The 16,769-nt window shown below is 49.3% G+C and overlaps 1 protein-coding gene across 7 annotated transcripts in view; it reads left to right on the plus strand.

Annotated features, from left to right (window-relative positions):
• The window catches only part of SGIP1 (SH3GL interacting endocytic adaptor 1), a 52,299-nt gene that overhangs the window by 2,261 nt on the left and 33,269 nt on the right, over positions 1-16,769 (plus strand). For 6 of the 7 annotated variants that reach the window (XM_039711677.1, XM_039711681.1, XM_039711680.1 and 3 more), the window contains exons 2-3: positions 895-1,190; positions 14,211-14,274. In XM_039711677.1, the coding sequence (XP_039567611.1) occupies positions 1,181-1,190; positions 14,211-14,274 (74 nt within the window). In that variant the 5' untranslated portion in view covers positions 895-1,180. The remainder of the gene's footprint in view (positions 1-894; positions 1,191-14,210; positions 14,275-16,769) is intronic. The other variant, XM_039711678.1, reaches the window with a different exon arrangement.

The following is a 16,769-nucleotide window of genomic DNA, read 5'->3' on the forward strand; positions in this document are numbered from 1 at the left end:
CGAGGCGGGCATTGCTCCCGCGCAGGGAGGAATCCTGGCAGCACGTGGGGCTGCGGGATGATCCCGAGGGCGCTGGAGCGGGCGAGCGGCAGCAGGGAGCTTTCCATCCCCGCTCCGCGGTCACGTTGAGAAGCCACAGCGGCTGTCCCCAGCCCGCCGCTGCTGTGCCCAGGGGGACACGGGGGCTCGGCGGCTCCTCCGGGGGCAGCGGGGCCGGTCCCGGCTCTGTGGGGACAGAGCCCGGGCCGGTCCCGAGGGTCCCGGGAGAATCCTGGGGGGTTCGAACGCCTTTCCTGCCAGGGGGAAAAAAACCCGGGACTTTAGGAGCTGGGTACAGCCGGGCTTGCCAGGGACGCTTTAAATCCCGCATTTTCTTGGATGAACCAGGCGGGATCCCCGTAATTCAGGCTGAGCCCCCCCGGCCCCGGGACGGGCTGGGAAGGGGAGAGGGACACGGGGGGAGCTGGTGCCGGGGGTGGCATCCCAGGGACACGGGGCAGGTGGCACTGGGGGGACACTGCGGGGACACGGGCACGGCCGCAGCGCTCGCAGCCCCCCCGCCGCCTCCCCGGCCTCTTTTGTTCCCCGCTCCGCTCTCCCTTCATGCGGGGCTAATTCCCGGGCGCCGCTGGAAGCAGCCGGGCAGGGATTTCTCCGCATCCTCCTTTCGGAGCTGTCCCCGCGGCGGCAGCAGGGCCCGGCTCCGTCCCCGCCGCCCCCTCCCGCCGGGATCGATCCCTTTTCCGCGGCCGGGAATTGATGGCAGTGGGATTGAGGGAGGGGAAGTGCGTCACGAGGTGCGGACAGGGGCTCTGCTTTTGGGGAAAACGGAGGGTGGGATGGGGGGAAGGAGGGGAAAAAAATAAATAAATAAAAAAATAATCTGGGAACTAGGTTGGAGCGCTGCCGGGGGTGTGTCGGCAGCGAGCGCGCATGTGAGGAGCGGGAGGCGAGCCCGGCTCGCCCTCCCTGCTGCGAGCATCCTCCGCCGAGCCGGCCCGGGGATACAGGCGCAGCAGCATCCATGGCCTGCGCCTAGCGCGGCCTCCGCGCCCTCCTCCTCCTCCTCATCCTCCTCCTGCTGCTGCTGCCGCCGCCCGGGAAGCGCTGCTGAGCGGCCACCGCACTCTCCTGCGTTTTTCCAGGCTCCCGGGAAACTGAGGAATGCAATTCTGCCACCATGATGGAAGGTGGGTGATGAGCGGGGCGCGTTCCTCCGCGGGGCCCGCGGCTCCATCCTTTCCTAAATAAAATAATATAATAATAATAATAATTCCAGCGAGCGCTTCCCTCCCCCTAATCCCGAGCCGTCGGAGGCTCGGCCGGGCTGGTGATATAACACCGAGCCCGCCAGGTTATTTGCAATTCCATCCCCAGCGCTGTGTAGGCAGCTCGGGCTGCGCGAATTCCGGCTCTCCGCGGAGGGCCCGGGTTTGGCTCCCGAAATCCCGATTTTATCCCGCACGCAGCACGGGGCCGGGGCTGTGCGGCTGCCGGATGCGTTCGGTGCTTTTCCCCGGGCGGATGAGCATCGTTTCAGTGGGAAACCAGGGAATGGCAGCTCGAGATGGTTTTTTTCTTGCCGAGCCGTGGAGATGCAGGTCGGGGGCAGGAGGAGGAGATGCTGGGTTGGGATTTCTCGGCATAAAAAAAGGGAATGAGGAGGAAATATGGGCTCCAGGCACAGGATGCTTCAGGGAGCTGTGTCTGATCCTGTGTGGGAAAAGCCTCTGGGCATGACAGGAATTTTATCCTCTGTCGTCTGTCTCGGCCGTATGTAAAGCTCTCCTTTATTATTTATCATTTTAATTCCTCCCGGAGCAGGACGCAGGGAAAGGATGTCTTGGATTTAATTGTATTTTAGCAGAATGGATACTCCAGAGCCACGGAGAGCAAAATCTATTGAATTTTCAGGGATTTCTGGCCCGTTGGTGGCAGCAGCAGGGCCTGGCTTGGTGGAGCCTCTTCCAACCCAGGGAGCTCCCCGGAATGACAGGCAGAAATTGGGAATTGCTTCCCGGAGAATCCCTGAAATCTGGGGCTGCCCCCTGCCCAAATTCCCCTGGAGAGGCCTCGGGGCCTGTGGGGTTTTTGAGGGTTTGGGGATTTCCCTGGCCTGGGAATTGGGGTGCTGTCAGAGGCACCTGGAGTGGCCCCTCCTGGGCTGGGGTTGGAGCTTTGGCGAGAGGGAAACGAGTTTTGTTGTGCTTTAGATCCCAGGAAAAGCCTTCCCTGCTCTCCCTGGTGCTGATGAGAGTCACAAGCAAAAGGGGTTTTAATTTTAGCCCGTGACATCAAACCCATCCCACGGCAGGAGCGGGTCAGGGCAGGGAGAGTGCCGGTAAAATCCTGGCTGCTCCCGAAATTCCAGCGCTCACGGGGGAGTCCATGAGGATGGACTGAAGCTGTCCTGGTGCAGGCCTTGGTTTGAGTCATTTATTCCGTTTTGAGGCTGCTTGAGGGAAGTAAATTGGGGTTTTGAGGCTCTTTTGGGATTTGGGGTTTTTGGTTTGGGGGTTTTTTTGGGTTTGGTTTTATTCCTTGAGGGTTTTGGCCTGGCAGGAGCTCTGGTCACTGCCCAACCACTGGAGATAGATCCAAGCTCTGGCAGAGATGGAATCACTTCCATGACCCAGCCATGCATGGGGAAAAAATTAAATCCTACTCATAAAAAGTGAATTATTGAAACATTCCCCAAGTAGTTGATGCACACCTAGAACAGGAGTTGGAAAATTAGAAATAATTCCTGGGTTTTTTTGAGTTTTGAAATAATTGGAAATCGGTTGGATTTGTGGGAAAGTGGAACTTCAACCTAAAATCCCCCTGAAACACTTGCGGGGTGATTTAATATCAATACAATAATTCAATGGTTTTAACAAGCTTGGCTTAACTGGAGCTGGAACTTCTAAACCTGTGCAAAACACCCAGAGATCCTCAGTGCAGTGAGCATCTTAAGGGGTTTAATTATCATGGTAATTAATTATTTAAATCCCTTTTCCCGTGGAGTGGTGGACACTGAGCGGGCAGTGGAGGGTGGCACAGGGCCTGAGGCCACCCACGGCCAGCAGGATGGGCCTGGCTCATGGATTCCCTCTGGATCCTTTTCCTTGGGAAAAGAGAATTCAGCTGCTTGGGCAGGGTGCGGGATGGGCCATTGTGCTGGCTATGGACACCGTGCTCAGTGTATGGAATATTTTGTCATTCTTCTGGGAGGCACAAGAAAAATGTTTGTTTTTCAAGGGTGTCTAAAAGCCCCCAGGGATACCCCAAAAAAGAAGGTCCCAATGATACCCCAAAAAAGAAAGTCCCAATGACACCCCAAAAACCCAAGCTTGGGAGATATTTCTGACCCCGAAGGTGTCACAGGTGTCTCCAGGAATGGGAATCCCTCACCTCCATGGAGGGGCAGGAGCATTCCATGGATTTGCAGTGCCTGGCTTTGCTCAGCCGGGTTGGGATGGGGCTCCAAGCTCCCAGGGATGCCAGCACGGATGGATCCAGAGGGGTTTGGATGCTCCCTGGGGTTGTGGAGCACTCGGAGGTGCCCCGGGAGGAGGTGAACGTGCGGGCACGGGACGGGTTTGGCTCCTTTGGAACGCCCTGCTGCCTCTCCAGGGCGTTGGAGGCTCTCGGGAAGTTTGGGAATGCTGCTCAGGGAGGAGCTGGGGTGCTGGGGAGGCGGGAGCAGGGTGCTTCCTTTGGAGAAGCTTGTCCTGCTTTCCCTCCTCCAGAGCCCAGAACAGGGGAGGAGCCTTCCCAGAGTGGGAATTTCTCCAAAACTGGGGAGTTGGGTCACGCAGGGAATTCCATGGGAATGTTCTGCCCAGCTGGGGACAGTGGAAGTGTCCCAGCCCACGGCAGGGCTGGGGTGGGATCCAAGGTCCCCCCCAACCCAAACCAGTCTGGGACTCTCCGCTCACATCCACACTGGGAAAATCCTTCTGGAATCACCTTTTAACCCTGGTGGGCTCCATTTTGGGATTGCTGGGCCCAGAGGCACCAAGGGCACAGCCCAAAAATCCTTTTTGTTGGTTGAAAATCGACTTCATTTTCAGGTGGTCTGGCTGCAGTAAACTTTGTTTGAATGTGCTCGGTGTGGTCTGCGGGGCTCGGCAAGGAAATTAGCTGGGAAAATTTGGGGGGGTTTTGGATTTGAGGAGGCAAAATTTGGTGGTTTTGTTTGAGAAAGCCACCAGAGGTTTGATGAAACATCATGAATTCAGTCATGGATGGAAAACCATCCCGGAAATTCCCAGAACAGGGAGTCAGGAGCGGGATTTCCCAGAGCTGGGTCAGAAGCGCTCGGCTCCGAGGAGAGCCAGGGCTTGGTGCAGGATATCCCCATCTTTGCCCTCTGGGACGGATTCTTCCAGATCTGCTGGAATTTTCTGCAGAACTGGGAAGGAAACCACTTTTTGAGGACGTAGGAGGAGATTTTTTCCCTCTTTTCCCAGGAAATGCTGAGCCTGATCCAGGGATTGGGCTGGGGTGGGGACATCCCACCACGCTCAAGACCAAAGATGTGCTTGGAGAATTTTGGGATGTTTTTGGGGGGCTGATCCAGGTGGGTTTGGGCTGTCAGGGAGGGATTTTGTGGGAATGAGGCCTTGGGAGGGGAAAGCTTGGAAGAGAAGTGGGAAAAAGCTCTGGAGCTCTTGGGTTTGGGGTTCAAAAACAACAACAAAAACCAAACCAAACAAACAAAAAACCCCAAACAATAAAAAGAGGCAAAACCTGGGAAAAGAAACGTGGCAGAACCTAAAGGAAAAAAAAGGGGGGAGGGAAACCTGGGGAAAAAGTGGTAAAACCCAGAAAAATAAGGCAAAACCTCAATAAAAAAAGACAAAGCTCCTCCTTGGGGTGAGCCCAGTTTAAAATGCGCCCTTGGGCATCTGGAACTGGTGCCCAAACGCAGGAATTTGGGGTTTCCTGCCAAGGCAGGAATTTCCTGTGTGATTCACCAGCCTCGCTCTGTTCCGGGGATTGCAGGAAGGAAAATTCCAGGTGAGGTCAGGGCTGCTCACCTTGGACCCCCAGGGCGGGGTTTTATCCCTTAAAAACTGGATTTGGGGGAAATCCTGCCCTAAATGTTGATGTTGATCTCCCAGAGCTGCTGGAGGTGAAAAATGGGATTAACCCAGAGTTTGTTACAGGAATCCAGATCCAGTTTTGGGATTGGAGAGGAGGAACGTGATGGAAAATGGGATTAACCCAGAATGTGTCAGGAATCCCAACCGGATTTTGGGATTGGAGACGAGGAATGTGAAGGAAAATGGGATTTATCCAGAGTTTGTGGCAGTATTGGGATTGGAGAGGAGGAACGTGAAGGAAAATGGGATTTATCCAGAGTTTGTGGCAGGAATCCCAATCCAGTTTTGGGATTGGAGAGGAGGAATAAGCAGGAAAACAGGATTTATCCAGAATTTGTGGCAGTTTTGGGATTGGGGAGGAGGGAAATGAAGGAAAAGCCGGGGAGGAGGGGAAGGCAGAGCTCCTCCCCTGAGCAGTGACCTGGAAGTGCCGGGATGCTCCAGACCTGACAGTGAGGATCCGTCTGCCTCGGCAGGGGAGGGACTGGGAATTCTGCCCCTTTCCTACACATATTTATACAGAATTTCCTCAAATATATATATTTAAAAATTTGCCATATGTATATAAATTTTCCCCATATATAAAAAAAAGTTCCCCGTATTGTTATAACATTTTTCCCATATATAGATATTAAAAAATTCCCATATAGAGATATATTAAAAAAATTCCCCTACATAGGTATATTAAAAAAATTCCCCTACATAGGTATATTAAAAAAATTCCCCTACATAGGTATATTAAAAAAAATTCCCCTACATAGGTATATTAAAAAATGTTTCCCATACATATATATAATTTTTTTCCCATATATATTGAATTTTTTCCATATATAAAATTTTCCCCATATATATAAAATTTTTCCCCATATATACACATAAAACACTTTTCCCATGTATAGATGTCTATAACATTTTCTCATATATATTAAAATTAAATATATATGCTATTTATATACCTGTAACTATCCATAACATTTCCCCATATATCTAGATCTCTCTATATCATTTCCCCATATATAAAAATATAATTTTTTCCCATATATATATGTATTTTTTTTCCCCCCATATATATATATATTTTTTTTCCATTTCCCTCCCAGCCAGTCTTTACCTCATTTCTTTATTCCCAGCCCGTGCACTGACATTTCCCCCCTCTGTGGTTTAGGACAAAGCCCCAACGCAGGCGCCAATTCCTGGCGCTTCCGAAGGGTTCTGTGCTCTGCTCGGCAGTGACGGAGCAGCGGGGCTGCCAGGCCTTCCAGCCGCTGCCTCTGCTGCTGAAATCCCCCAAAACTGAGTTCTTCAATATCCCAGGTTCTTCCAAGCCCTGGCCAGCCTGGCCTTGGACAAGAAACAGCCCTAAATTAATTAATATAGAATGATTAATATAATATATGTTACTATAACATGTCATATAAAATAATGTAAAATACAAGATATAAAATACAAACCAGATCATATACAATATTATAAAATAATATAAAATACAGTGTATAAAATATCATGTATAATAGGATAAAATAATGTACAATACTATAAAACAATACTATAGAATATAAAATATAATACATATAATTAATATAAAATACTAGAAAATGTCATATATAAAATATCTAATATTGCATATATTGCATTATAAAATATAAAACAGTTTAAAATATATTATATAAAATTTATTAGGATTTGTGGAAACCCAGCCCAGTATTGGGATTGGAGAGGAGGACTATGAAGGAAAATGGGATTTATCCAGAGTTTTAGCAGGAATCCAGATCCAGTATTGGGATTGGAGTGGAGGAACATGAAGGAAAATGGGGTTTATCCAGAATTTGTGGAATCCCAACCTGATTGTGGGATTGGAGATGTGGAATCCATTTTAATTTCCCCCCCCTTTTTAATGTTATTTTTCCCCCCTGTTTTAATGTTATTAATTTCCCCCTCCCATTTTAATGTTATTTATTTCCCCCCCTCCCATTTTAATGTTATTTTTTCAATTGTAGTGTTTTCCCTTTACATTTTAATTATTTTTTCCATTTTAATTCTTGGAGCCAGGGATTTTGGGGCTGCCCTGTAGGAATTCCTGCCCTGCCCTGCCCAGGAAGTTTTGGTGTGGGATGGGGAAGGGGGAATTCCACTTTACTCTGGGTTGGTGCTGGCAGTGGGAAGTTTGTTTTAAAGCAGATTTTAAATCCTGAATTGTCTGGGAAAATATTCCATACCCACCCAGACTGGGAAAAGCTCCTCTGGGATTGGCATTTGGGATTTTGTGTTTAAATTCTGATTTTCTTCTTTGGTGTCTTTGTGTTTGGTTTGTTTTTTAGACAATGTATTGAGGAAAAAAATCATAAAATTCCCCACCTGCACCCGGTCAGGAGCTGAAAAGCTGAGGTTGGGATAATTAGTGGCAGATTTCAGGAATTTTGGGATAACTGGAGCAGGAAGGATGAGATTTCCCAGCCTGCCCCTGCTCCAGCTGCACCAAGGACTTCCAGCAGCCCCACAAATGAATTAAATAAATTAAATAAATACATCAAATAACATAGAGCGTTAGATTTATGGAAACCATTACAGGTGTGCCTTGTTATTAGAGTTTATATTAATCATTAATGAATAATAATAATAAAATAGTCCTGGAATGGTTTGGGTTGGAAGCACCCTCAAGCTCATCCCATTCCAGCCCAGCCAGGTCAGGGACAATTCCCAATATCCCAGGTTCTTCCAAGCCCTGCCCAGCCTGGCCTTGGACATGAAACAGCCCTAAATTAATTAATATAGAATGATTAATGTAATATATGTTACTGTAACATGTCATATAAAATAATGTAAAATACAAGATATAAAATACAAACCAGATCATATACAATATTATAAAATAATATAAAATGCAGTGTATAAAATATCATATATAATAGGATAAAATAATGTACAATACTATAAAACAATACTATAGAATATAAAATATAATACATATAATTAATATAAAATACTAGAAAATGTCATATATAAAATATCTAATATTGCATATATTGCATTATAAAATATAAAACAGTTTAAAATATATAAAATTTACTAGGATTTGTGGAAACCCAGCCCAGTATTGGGATTGGAGAGGAGGACTATGAAGGAAAATGGGATTTATCCAGAGTTTTAGCAGGAATCCAGATCCAGTATTGGGATTGGAGTGGAGGAACATGAAGGAAAATGGGGTTTATCCAGAATTTGTGGAATCCCAACCTGATTGTGGGATTGGAGATGTGGAACATGAAGGAAAGTGGGATTTAGCCGGAGTTTGTGGCAGGAATTCCAACCCGGTGTTGGGATTGGAGAGGAGGTATATGAGGGAAAATGGGATTTATCCAGAGTTTGTGGCAGGATTCCCGACCCAGTTTTGGGATTGGAGAGGAGGAATATGAGGGAAAATGGGATTTATCCAGAGTTTGTGGCTGGAATCCCGACCCAGTCTTGGGAGAGGAGGAGCAGTGGCACTAATTGATCCTGGCAATCCCAGGGAGCTTTGGGCTGGGTTTTTGGGAATGTTCCCTCACAGTAGAGGTGGAACATGGAGGAAAATGGGATTTATGCAGAGTTTGTGGCAGGAATTCCAATCCGTTATTGGGATTGGAGAGGTGGAACATGGAGGAAAATGGGATTTATGCAGAGTTTGTGGCAGGAATCCAGATCCAATACTGGGATTGGAGTGGAGGAATGCAAAGGAAAACGGGATTGACCCAGAGTTTGCGCCTGGAATCCCAACTCAGTTTTGGGTAGAGGAGGACTATGAAGGAAAATGGGATTTATCCAGAGTTTGTGGCAGGAATTCCAACCCGGTGTTGGGATTGGAGAGGAGGTATATGAGGGAAATGGGATTTATCCAGTTTGTGGCAGGACCCCAGATCCAATACTGGGATTGGAGTGGAAGAACATAAAGGGAAATGGGATTAACCCAGAGTTTGTGGTTGGAATCCCAATCCAGTTTTGCGATTGGAGAGGAGGAATGCAAGGGAAAATGGGATTTATCCAGAGTCAATGGGGTCTCAACCTGTTTTTGGGATTGGAGAGGAGGACTATGAAGGAAAATGGGATTAACCCAGAGTTTGTGGTTGGAATCCCAATCCAGTTTTGGGATTGGAGAGGAGGACTATGAAGGAAAATGGGATTAACCCAGAGTTTGTGGTTGGAATCCCAATCCAGTTTTGGGATTGGAGAGGAGGAACATGAGGGAAAATGGGATTTATCCAGAGTTTGTGGCTGGAATCCCGACCCAGTCTTGGGAGAGGAGGAGCAGTGGCACTAATTGATCCTGGCAATCCCAGGGAGCTTTGGGCTGGGTTTTTGGGAATGTTCCCTCACAGAAAGGGTTCTCCAGCCCTGGCACGGCAGCGAGTGCCCACCCCTGATAAAATGCCCAATTTACACCCAAATCTCTGGGCTGTGGGGTCACCTGCAGAGCCCCAAGGCTGGGAGGGGCGGGTTTGGACTGGGATGTGCTTTAGGGCCTGTGGGGTTCTCCCTGCTGCAGCAAAGCAGGTTTTTCACGTAGGAAAAGCTGATTTTTATTTGCAAATCTTATATTTGGAGAGGAGGAATGCAAGGGAAAATGGGATTTATCCAGAGTCAATGGGGTCTCAACCTGTTTTTGGGATTGGAGAGGAGGACTATGAAGGAAAATGGGATTAACCCAGAGTTTGTGGCGGAATCGCAACCCAGTTTTGGGATTGGAGAGGAGGAATATGAGGGAAAATGGGATTTATCCAGAGATTGTGGCAGGATTCCCGACCCAGTTTTGGGATTGGAGAGGAGGAACATGAGGGAAAATGGGATTTATCCAGAGTTTGTGGCTGGAATCCCGACCCAGTCTTGGGAGAGGAGGAGCAGTGGCACTAATTGATCCTGGCAATCCCAGGGAGCTTTGGGCTGGGTTTTTGGGAATGTTCCCTCACAGAAAGGGTTCTCCAGCCCTGGCACGGCAGCGAGTGCCCACCCCTGATAAAATGCCCAATTTACACCCAAATCTCCGGGCGCGGGGTGACCTGCAGAGCCCCAAGGCTGGGAGGGGCGGGGTTGGACTGGGATGTGCTTTAGGGCCTGTGGGGTTCTCCCTGCTGCAGCAAAGCAGGTTTTTCACGTAGGAAAAGCTGATTTTTATTTGCAAATCTTATATTTCTGTCATTTTTCGAGGTTTTGTGCTTCACTCGAATTGGCTGTAATTCTTTTGCCATTTATTCTGTTGGTTACAAGGTGCTTGTGTGTGCATGTGCCAGACTTCTTTTTATAGGTTTTTACATTATTTTTGGTGGATTCTTATGGGTTAGAGGTACTGTTTATTATTATTATTGTTTGTTATTTTGTTATGACAGGTGTAACTTATTTTTCTTGGCAATAATAGGTTGCTATGTAAACTCATTCTTCAGATTTTTTCCTTATGGGAATTAACTAACTGCACTTAGCTGAAGCAGCAGGCCTCACTCAACCCCAATTTTATATTTTTCTTTTATACTATTTTTATTTGGATGTAGCATTAAGCTGCCTTAGAATTGAATTCACTGCGTGACTTTTCCCTGCTATGTAAACTCATTCTTTAGATTTTTTCTTATGGGAATGAACTAACTGCACTTAGCTGAAGCAGCAGGCCTCACTCAACCCCAATTTTATATTTTTCTTTTATACTATTTTTATTTGGATGTAGCATTAACCTGCCTTAGAATTGAATTCACTGCGTGACTTTTCCCTCTGGGAGTACCTGAGGATTTCAGGAGCTTTGTTTTGCTGTGCTGAGCACAGGCAGGGTTGTTCTCTCCTGGCTTTCCCACATTTCTGGGCTCTCCCAAGGAATTTGGGAGGAATTTGGAGGTTTGAGTGTCCTGGGCAAAGCAAAGGACAAGAAAATTAAATTTTAAGGCAGGGTGATGTTACCTACAAAAAATTCATTATTTTTAGACAAAATTTATTTACATTTATATATATATATAAAAAATATATGTTTATATATATAGTTATATTATCATACAATTATATATTTATAATTTATTTACATGAAATACCTACAAAAGTAATATAAAAGAAAGGCCTTATGAAATTGTGGCTTAGCTAAGTGCAGTTAGTTAATTCCCATAAGAAAGAATCTAAAGAATGAGAATCAGTTTACATAACAACCTATTATTGCCAAGAAAAATAAGTTACACCTGTCATAACAAAAGATCCATCCCATAAGAATCCACAAAAAATAATGTCAACACCTATAAAGAAGTCTTACACATTCACACATGAGCACCTTGTAACCAATAGGATAAATGGCAAAAAATTACAGCCAATTTGAGTCAAACACAGCCTTTAAAAACAATACCAATGTAAGTTTTATAAATGAAAATCGGCTTTTCCTACATGAAAAAAATGTTTTGAGGCTGCTCAAATCCAGCTCTGAAAACCCCCCAGACCCAAACCAAAGGAAAATCCATCCTAAGGGTGATTATTTCCTTTTTTTCCCTCCTCTCCTTCTTTCCCTGCTCCTGAGGCTGTCACAGATAAATTTTATCTTCGTGCACAGATGAAGCAGAATTCATTTCAAGCAGTTTTTTACTACTTTAATCATCACAAAGAGCATCCACGCTGTGTTTCCTCTTGGAGAGCTGTTTTCCTCATGAGTTCCATGCTCCCAAGTGAATAATTTTCCCTCCAGGGACCTACCTCAATATTTAAAACTTAAATTTAAATTTTAAAAAATCAGTGTTTGGGGGTCCAGAGGCAACCTGGGGGTGGAGGGTGAAGGGCTGGGTTTGGGGGAACAGGGTTGGTTTGCTCCTAGAATTCAGTTTTTGCTGCAGAAAATGATGTTGGTCCTTAAGAATAAAGCAGAAAATTTCGGAGTTGTAAAACAGAGTTTTAAAATGGTGAAATTCTTATGGATAGCAGGGCAAAAGGGGTTTGGGGGTGGCTGGTGCTGGGTTTGGAGAGGATTTTGTGGCTGAGGAGAGACCAGCCAGCAGCAGCTTCAGCCTGGTCTGTTCTGGCAGCCCTGGCACCTCCAGCCCAGAGAGTTCCCTGGAATTCCTGTGGAATTCCCGAGGTTTTTTGTTACTTTTTGTAAGGCTGAGTCTTGCCAGGACAGGTTTTGGGGAGCTTCAGCCCTGAGAGCTCCTGGCAGGGGACTGGAGGGGCAGATCCCAACCTCAGCCCAGCCCTGCTCCTCGGGATGGGGAATTCCCTGCTCCAGGGGCTCGGGAGCTGGGAAATGCCACCCTGGGATTGTCCCCCAGCCGTGTCCCTCTGTGGGGCACCCACTGGGGTTGTGGGGTTTGCTCTCAGTCACCGCAGGGCGTTTGTGGGGTTCCTCCCAGCACCCCTCCGCAGGCAGAGCTCCCTTTGCTTCTCCCTTCCCAAAGATTCCTGGTTTTCCCCCTCCCCTGGAGCTTCCCGAGCAGCTGGAGCTGTTACATAACCCAGCTCCCGAGCACGTTCCTGCCACATTTGGGGCTCTGCTCAAGCAGCAGCTCAGCCCCGGGGCCTTCAGCCCCTCTGGTCTGCTTGGGGCTGAAAGGATGGATGAGGGAAAGCACAGGATGGATGTGGGAAAGCAAAGCAGAGGATGGATGTGGGAAAGCAAAGGATGGATGTGGGAAAGCAGAGCAAAAAGGATGGATGTGGGAAAGCGGAGCAGAGGATGGATGTGGGAAAGCAAAGGATGGATTTGGGAAAGCAGAGCAAAGGATGGATTTGGGAAAGCGGAGCAAAAAGGATGGATGTGGGAAAGCACAGGATGGATTTGGGAAAGCGGAGCACAGGATGGATTTGGAAAAGCGGAGCAAAAAGGATGGATGTGGGAAAGCGGAGCCAGGAATGGGGCAGGATGAGCCTGTGGGGCTCAGCTGGCTTTATGGAATGTGGGGATCCCACAGGCTGGAAAAGCCAGGATGGGGAAGATGTCCCTGCCTGTGGGGAGCAGGGTGAGCTCTAAAATCCCCTGCAGCCCAAACCATCCTGGAATTCTGCAAAAAGAGGGAACAGCTTGGAGGAACCCGCTGTGCTCCTTCTGCTCCCCAAGGGCTGTGGTGTGGCTGCTGCTCCTGGGGCTCTGCAATTCCAGGATTCCCCCCTGGCTCTGGAATCCTTGGTGCCAGGCGTGGAGCAGATCAAAACCAGTGCTGAGCACCATCAAACTCGGGTTTAAACTGGGATTTAACAGCCAGGAGGGATCTTCCTCCCTTCAGCAGTGCCCACAAACAGCACGGGAAAGGAGGGAGGCATAAAGACAGAAATATTGGGAATAATAGCTGGGAAATATCGACTGGGAAATATTAACTGAAAACAATATTGACTGCAAAACAAATATTGAGTGGGAAATATTAACTGGGAAATAATGAGTGGGAAAGAAATATTGAGTGGGGAATATTTACTGGGAAATACATACTAGCTGGGAAATAATAACTGCAAAACAAATATTGAGTGGGAAATATTGACTCGGAAACAAATATTAGCTGGAAAATCTTGACTGTGAAACAATTAACTGAAAAATATTAAATGTGAAAAAGAATATGAACTGGGAAATAAATATTAACTGGGAAATATTAACTGTGAAACAATTAACTGGGAAATAATAACTGAAATAAATATTCACTGGGAAATAATAACTGAAATATCGAGTGGGAAATAATAACTGTGGAATGATTAGCTGGAAAATAATATATGTGAAACAAATTTTGAGTGGGAAATAATAACTGGGAAATACTAACTGTGAAATAAATATTAGCTGGGAAATAATAATACAAGGCAAACATTGACTGGGAAATATGAACTGGGAAGTATTGACTGTGAAACAATTAACTGGGAAATAATAACTGTGAAACAACTATTGATGGGAAATAATAACTGTAATAAATATTAACTGGGAAATAAATATTGAGAGTGGAATATTAAGTGGGAAATAACTGGCCCCACACACTGGGAGGGAGTTAATTGGTGTCAAATGAACAAATTAAGAAATGTCCCCACACCCCCTGGCAGCCCCTGATGCTGTGATCCCTTTTTTCACCTCATTGTGGGCTGCAGCCAGGGAGGGGCTGAGGAGCCTGGAGCAGGGTTTGTGGGGGGTGCATTAACAATTCCTTCTGCTCTGTGATCCTTCCCCAGGACTGAAAAAGCGCACCAGGAAGGCCTTTGGCATACGCAAGAAAGAAAAGGACACTGATTCCACGTGAGTGATCAGAGCTGGGAGGCCTGGGTGGGCTCCGAGCAGGAATTTGGGGCATCCCGGGCCCTTGTTGGCTTCGGGTGGAGTTTTATGGCAGACACATTCCAGCTGTTCCCTGCACGTGCAGCAAGTGTGGGGTTTCCTGGGAGCTCTTGGGATTTTTGGGGACGGGTGGAAAAGGACGACTTGGAGTTGGAGCAGATTGCTCTCTGCTCCTTAGAGCTGGTTGGAGATGCAAATTCGATTTACAGAGATGTTTGTGCAGGGTCTGGTGCAGCACAGGGTTTTCACTTCCCAGAAAACATCTGGATTCTTCCCACATCTGCTGGGGGGTGCTGTGTGTGAGGGCTGAGCCTGGGCTGGAGCCCCAGGAGAGGCTGGGGGAGCTGGGAAGGGGCTGGAGAATCCCTGAGGAGCTGGGAAGGGGCTGCAGAATCCCTGAGGGAGCTGGGAAGGGGCTGGAGAATCCCTGAGGAGCTGGGAAGGGGCTGCAGAATCCCTGAGGGAGCTGGGAAGGGGCTGGAGAATCCCTGAGGAGCTGGGAAGGGGCTGCAGAATCCCTGAGGGAGCTGGGAAGGGGCTGGAGAATCCCTGAGGAGCTGGGAAGGGGCTGAGCCTGGAGCAAAGGAGGCTCAGGGGCCCTTGTGGCTCTGCACAGCTCCTGCCAGGAGGGGACAGCCGGGGGGGTCGGGCTGTGCTCCAGGAACAGGGACAGGAGCAGAGGGAACGGCCCCAGGCTGGGCCAGGGGGAATTTAGATTGGATATTTGGAAAATGTCTTCACAGAAAGGGTTCTCCAGCCTGGCACAGCTGCCCAGGAGTCCCCATCCCTGGAGGGGTTTAAAATCCCTGTGGATGTGGCACCTGGGGGTGTGAGGTGGCCTTGGCAGTGCTGGCAGTGGTTGGGTTTGATGATCTCAGAGGGGTTTTCCAGCCCCAACAATTCCATGATTCTCAGCCACCACCACTGCTGTGGCTTTGGGGTGGATGTCCCCAAGTGCTGTGGCCGAGGAGCCTGTGCCAGCAGGTCCTGGGGACAGGCAGCAGGGAGTCCCTGGGGACAGCAGGGGACAGGGGACAGGCAGCAGGGAGTCCCCTCCTGCAGCTCTGCTCGGGTGTTCCATGGTCAGCAGAAACTCCGAGGTTTTTCCTTTTGCTCCCTTTGGATTCATTCCCTGAGCTGTTTTGTGTCCTGGTGGGAGCTGCTTGGAGGGACACAGGCCTGGCCAGGTGGCCCTGGTGGCACTGGCATCTCTGCCGGGCTGTTCCCGCTGCCAAGAGCAGGGGGCACACGGAGCACATCCCAGAGAGGGACGTGCAGCCCCGAGGTGCCATCCTGCTGTCCCCAGGGACGGTGGCATCCCCGCAGCGAGCCGTGGGACAGCCGGGTGCGAGTTCAGTTCATCCATCGTTTATCCCGGCGGGCGGGGGTGAGGCTCCTCTGCACCTCCTCTCCCTGGAAACCCGCTGGAGCCGGGGCTGGGCTGCCCATCCAGAGCTGAGATCCATCCCGGTATCCCATTATCCCATCCCGCCGCTCCCGGCGGGCCCGGGAGGGATCCCGGAGCTGGGGGGGCGCGGAGAGGCCGGCCCGAGGACGCTGCAATTAGCAGCAGCGGTGATTAGCACGGCGGGGTCACGGCGCGGGCACGGCCCCAGGGGCTTTGGGCGCTCTCCAGATCCCCGCCGGGAGAGGAGAGGGGATGGAGCCGGGAGAGGAGAGAGGGGATGGAGCCGGGAGAGGAGAGAGGGGATGGAGCCGGGAGAGGAGAGGGGATGGAGCCGGGAGAGAAAGAAGAGAGGGATGGAGAAGGAGAGAAGAGGGGATGGAGCCGGGAGAGGAGGCAGGGATGGAGAGGCAGAGAAGGCAGGGATGGAACCCGGAGAGAAAGGAGGGGATTGAAAGGGAGAGAAGAAGGGATGGAACAGGGAGAGGAGGGAGGGATGGAGCTGGGAGAGAAGGGGAGGGGATGGAGCGGGGCAGAAGGGAGGGATGGTGGCATCTGCCACCCCCGGCCACCACCCTCCCACGACACACCTCCAGGGGTCCCAGGAGCCGCTGATGGGTCTGGAACGGTTCTGCTGCAGCTGCAGGGAGGGTCCCCAAATTCCAACCGGGATGGGAGCAGGAGGTGACACCCCTGTGCTGGGGATCATGCAGTGAGGGGGAAACATAACAGCAGAAGGGATTTTCGCCACTTCCAGAGGATTTCAGGGCCTCTTGTGCAAAGGGATGGAGCCTAAATAGGACTGATAGGACACAGCAGGGATTAGGGGGAGAACTTTCCGGGCTGCCGCTATTCCCTGTGAGCAGGGAGCTCCCAGCAGGGATCCCGCGATCCCGAGGCGGGTGTGAGCTGGTGGCACCTCCCTGGCGGTGCAGGAAACCCGGGATGTGCGGGAGGCGGAGGAGCCCGTGTGGATCCCATGGGCACCTGCATTCCCCAAATCCCGGCAGCTCTGCAGAGCTGCCGGGAGCCAGCCCCGATCCCAAATCCC

Source organism: Passer montanus, unplaced genomic scaffold (genome assembly GCF_014805655.1).
Source record: "Passer montanus isolate IOZ18808 unplaced genomic scaffold, ASM1480565v1 scaffold25, whole genome shotgun sequence".
Classification (NCBI taxonomy): Eukaryota; Metazoa; Chordata; class Aves; order Passeriformes; family Passeridae; genus Passer; species Passer montanus.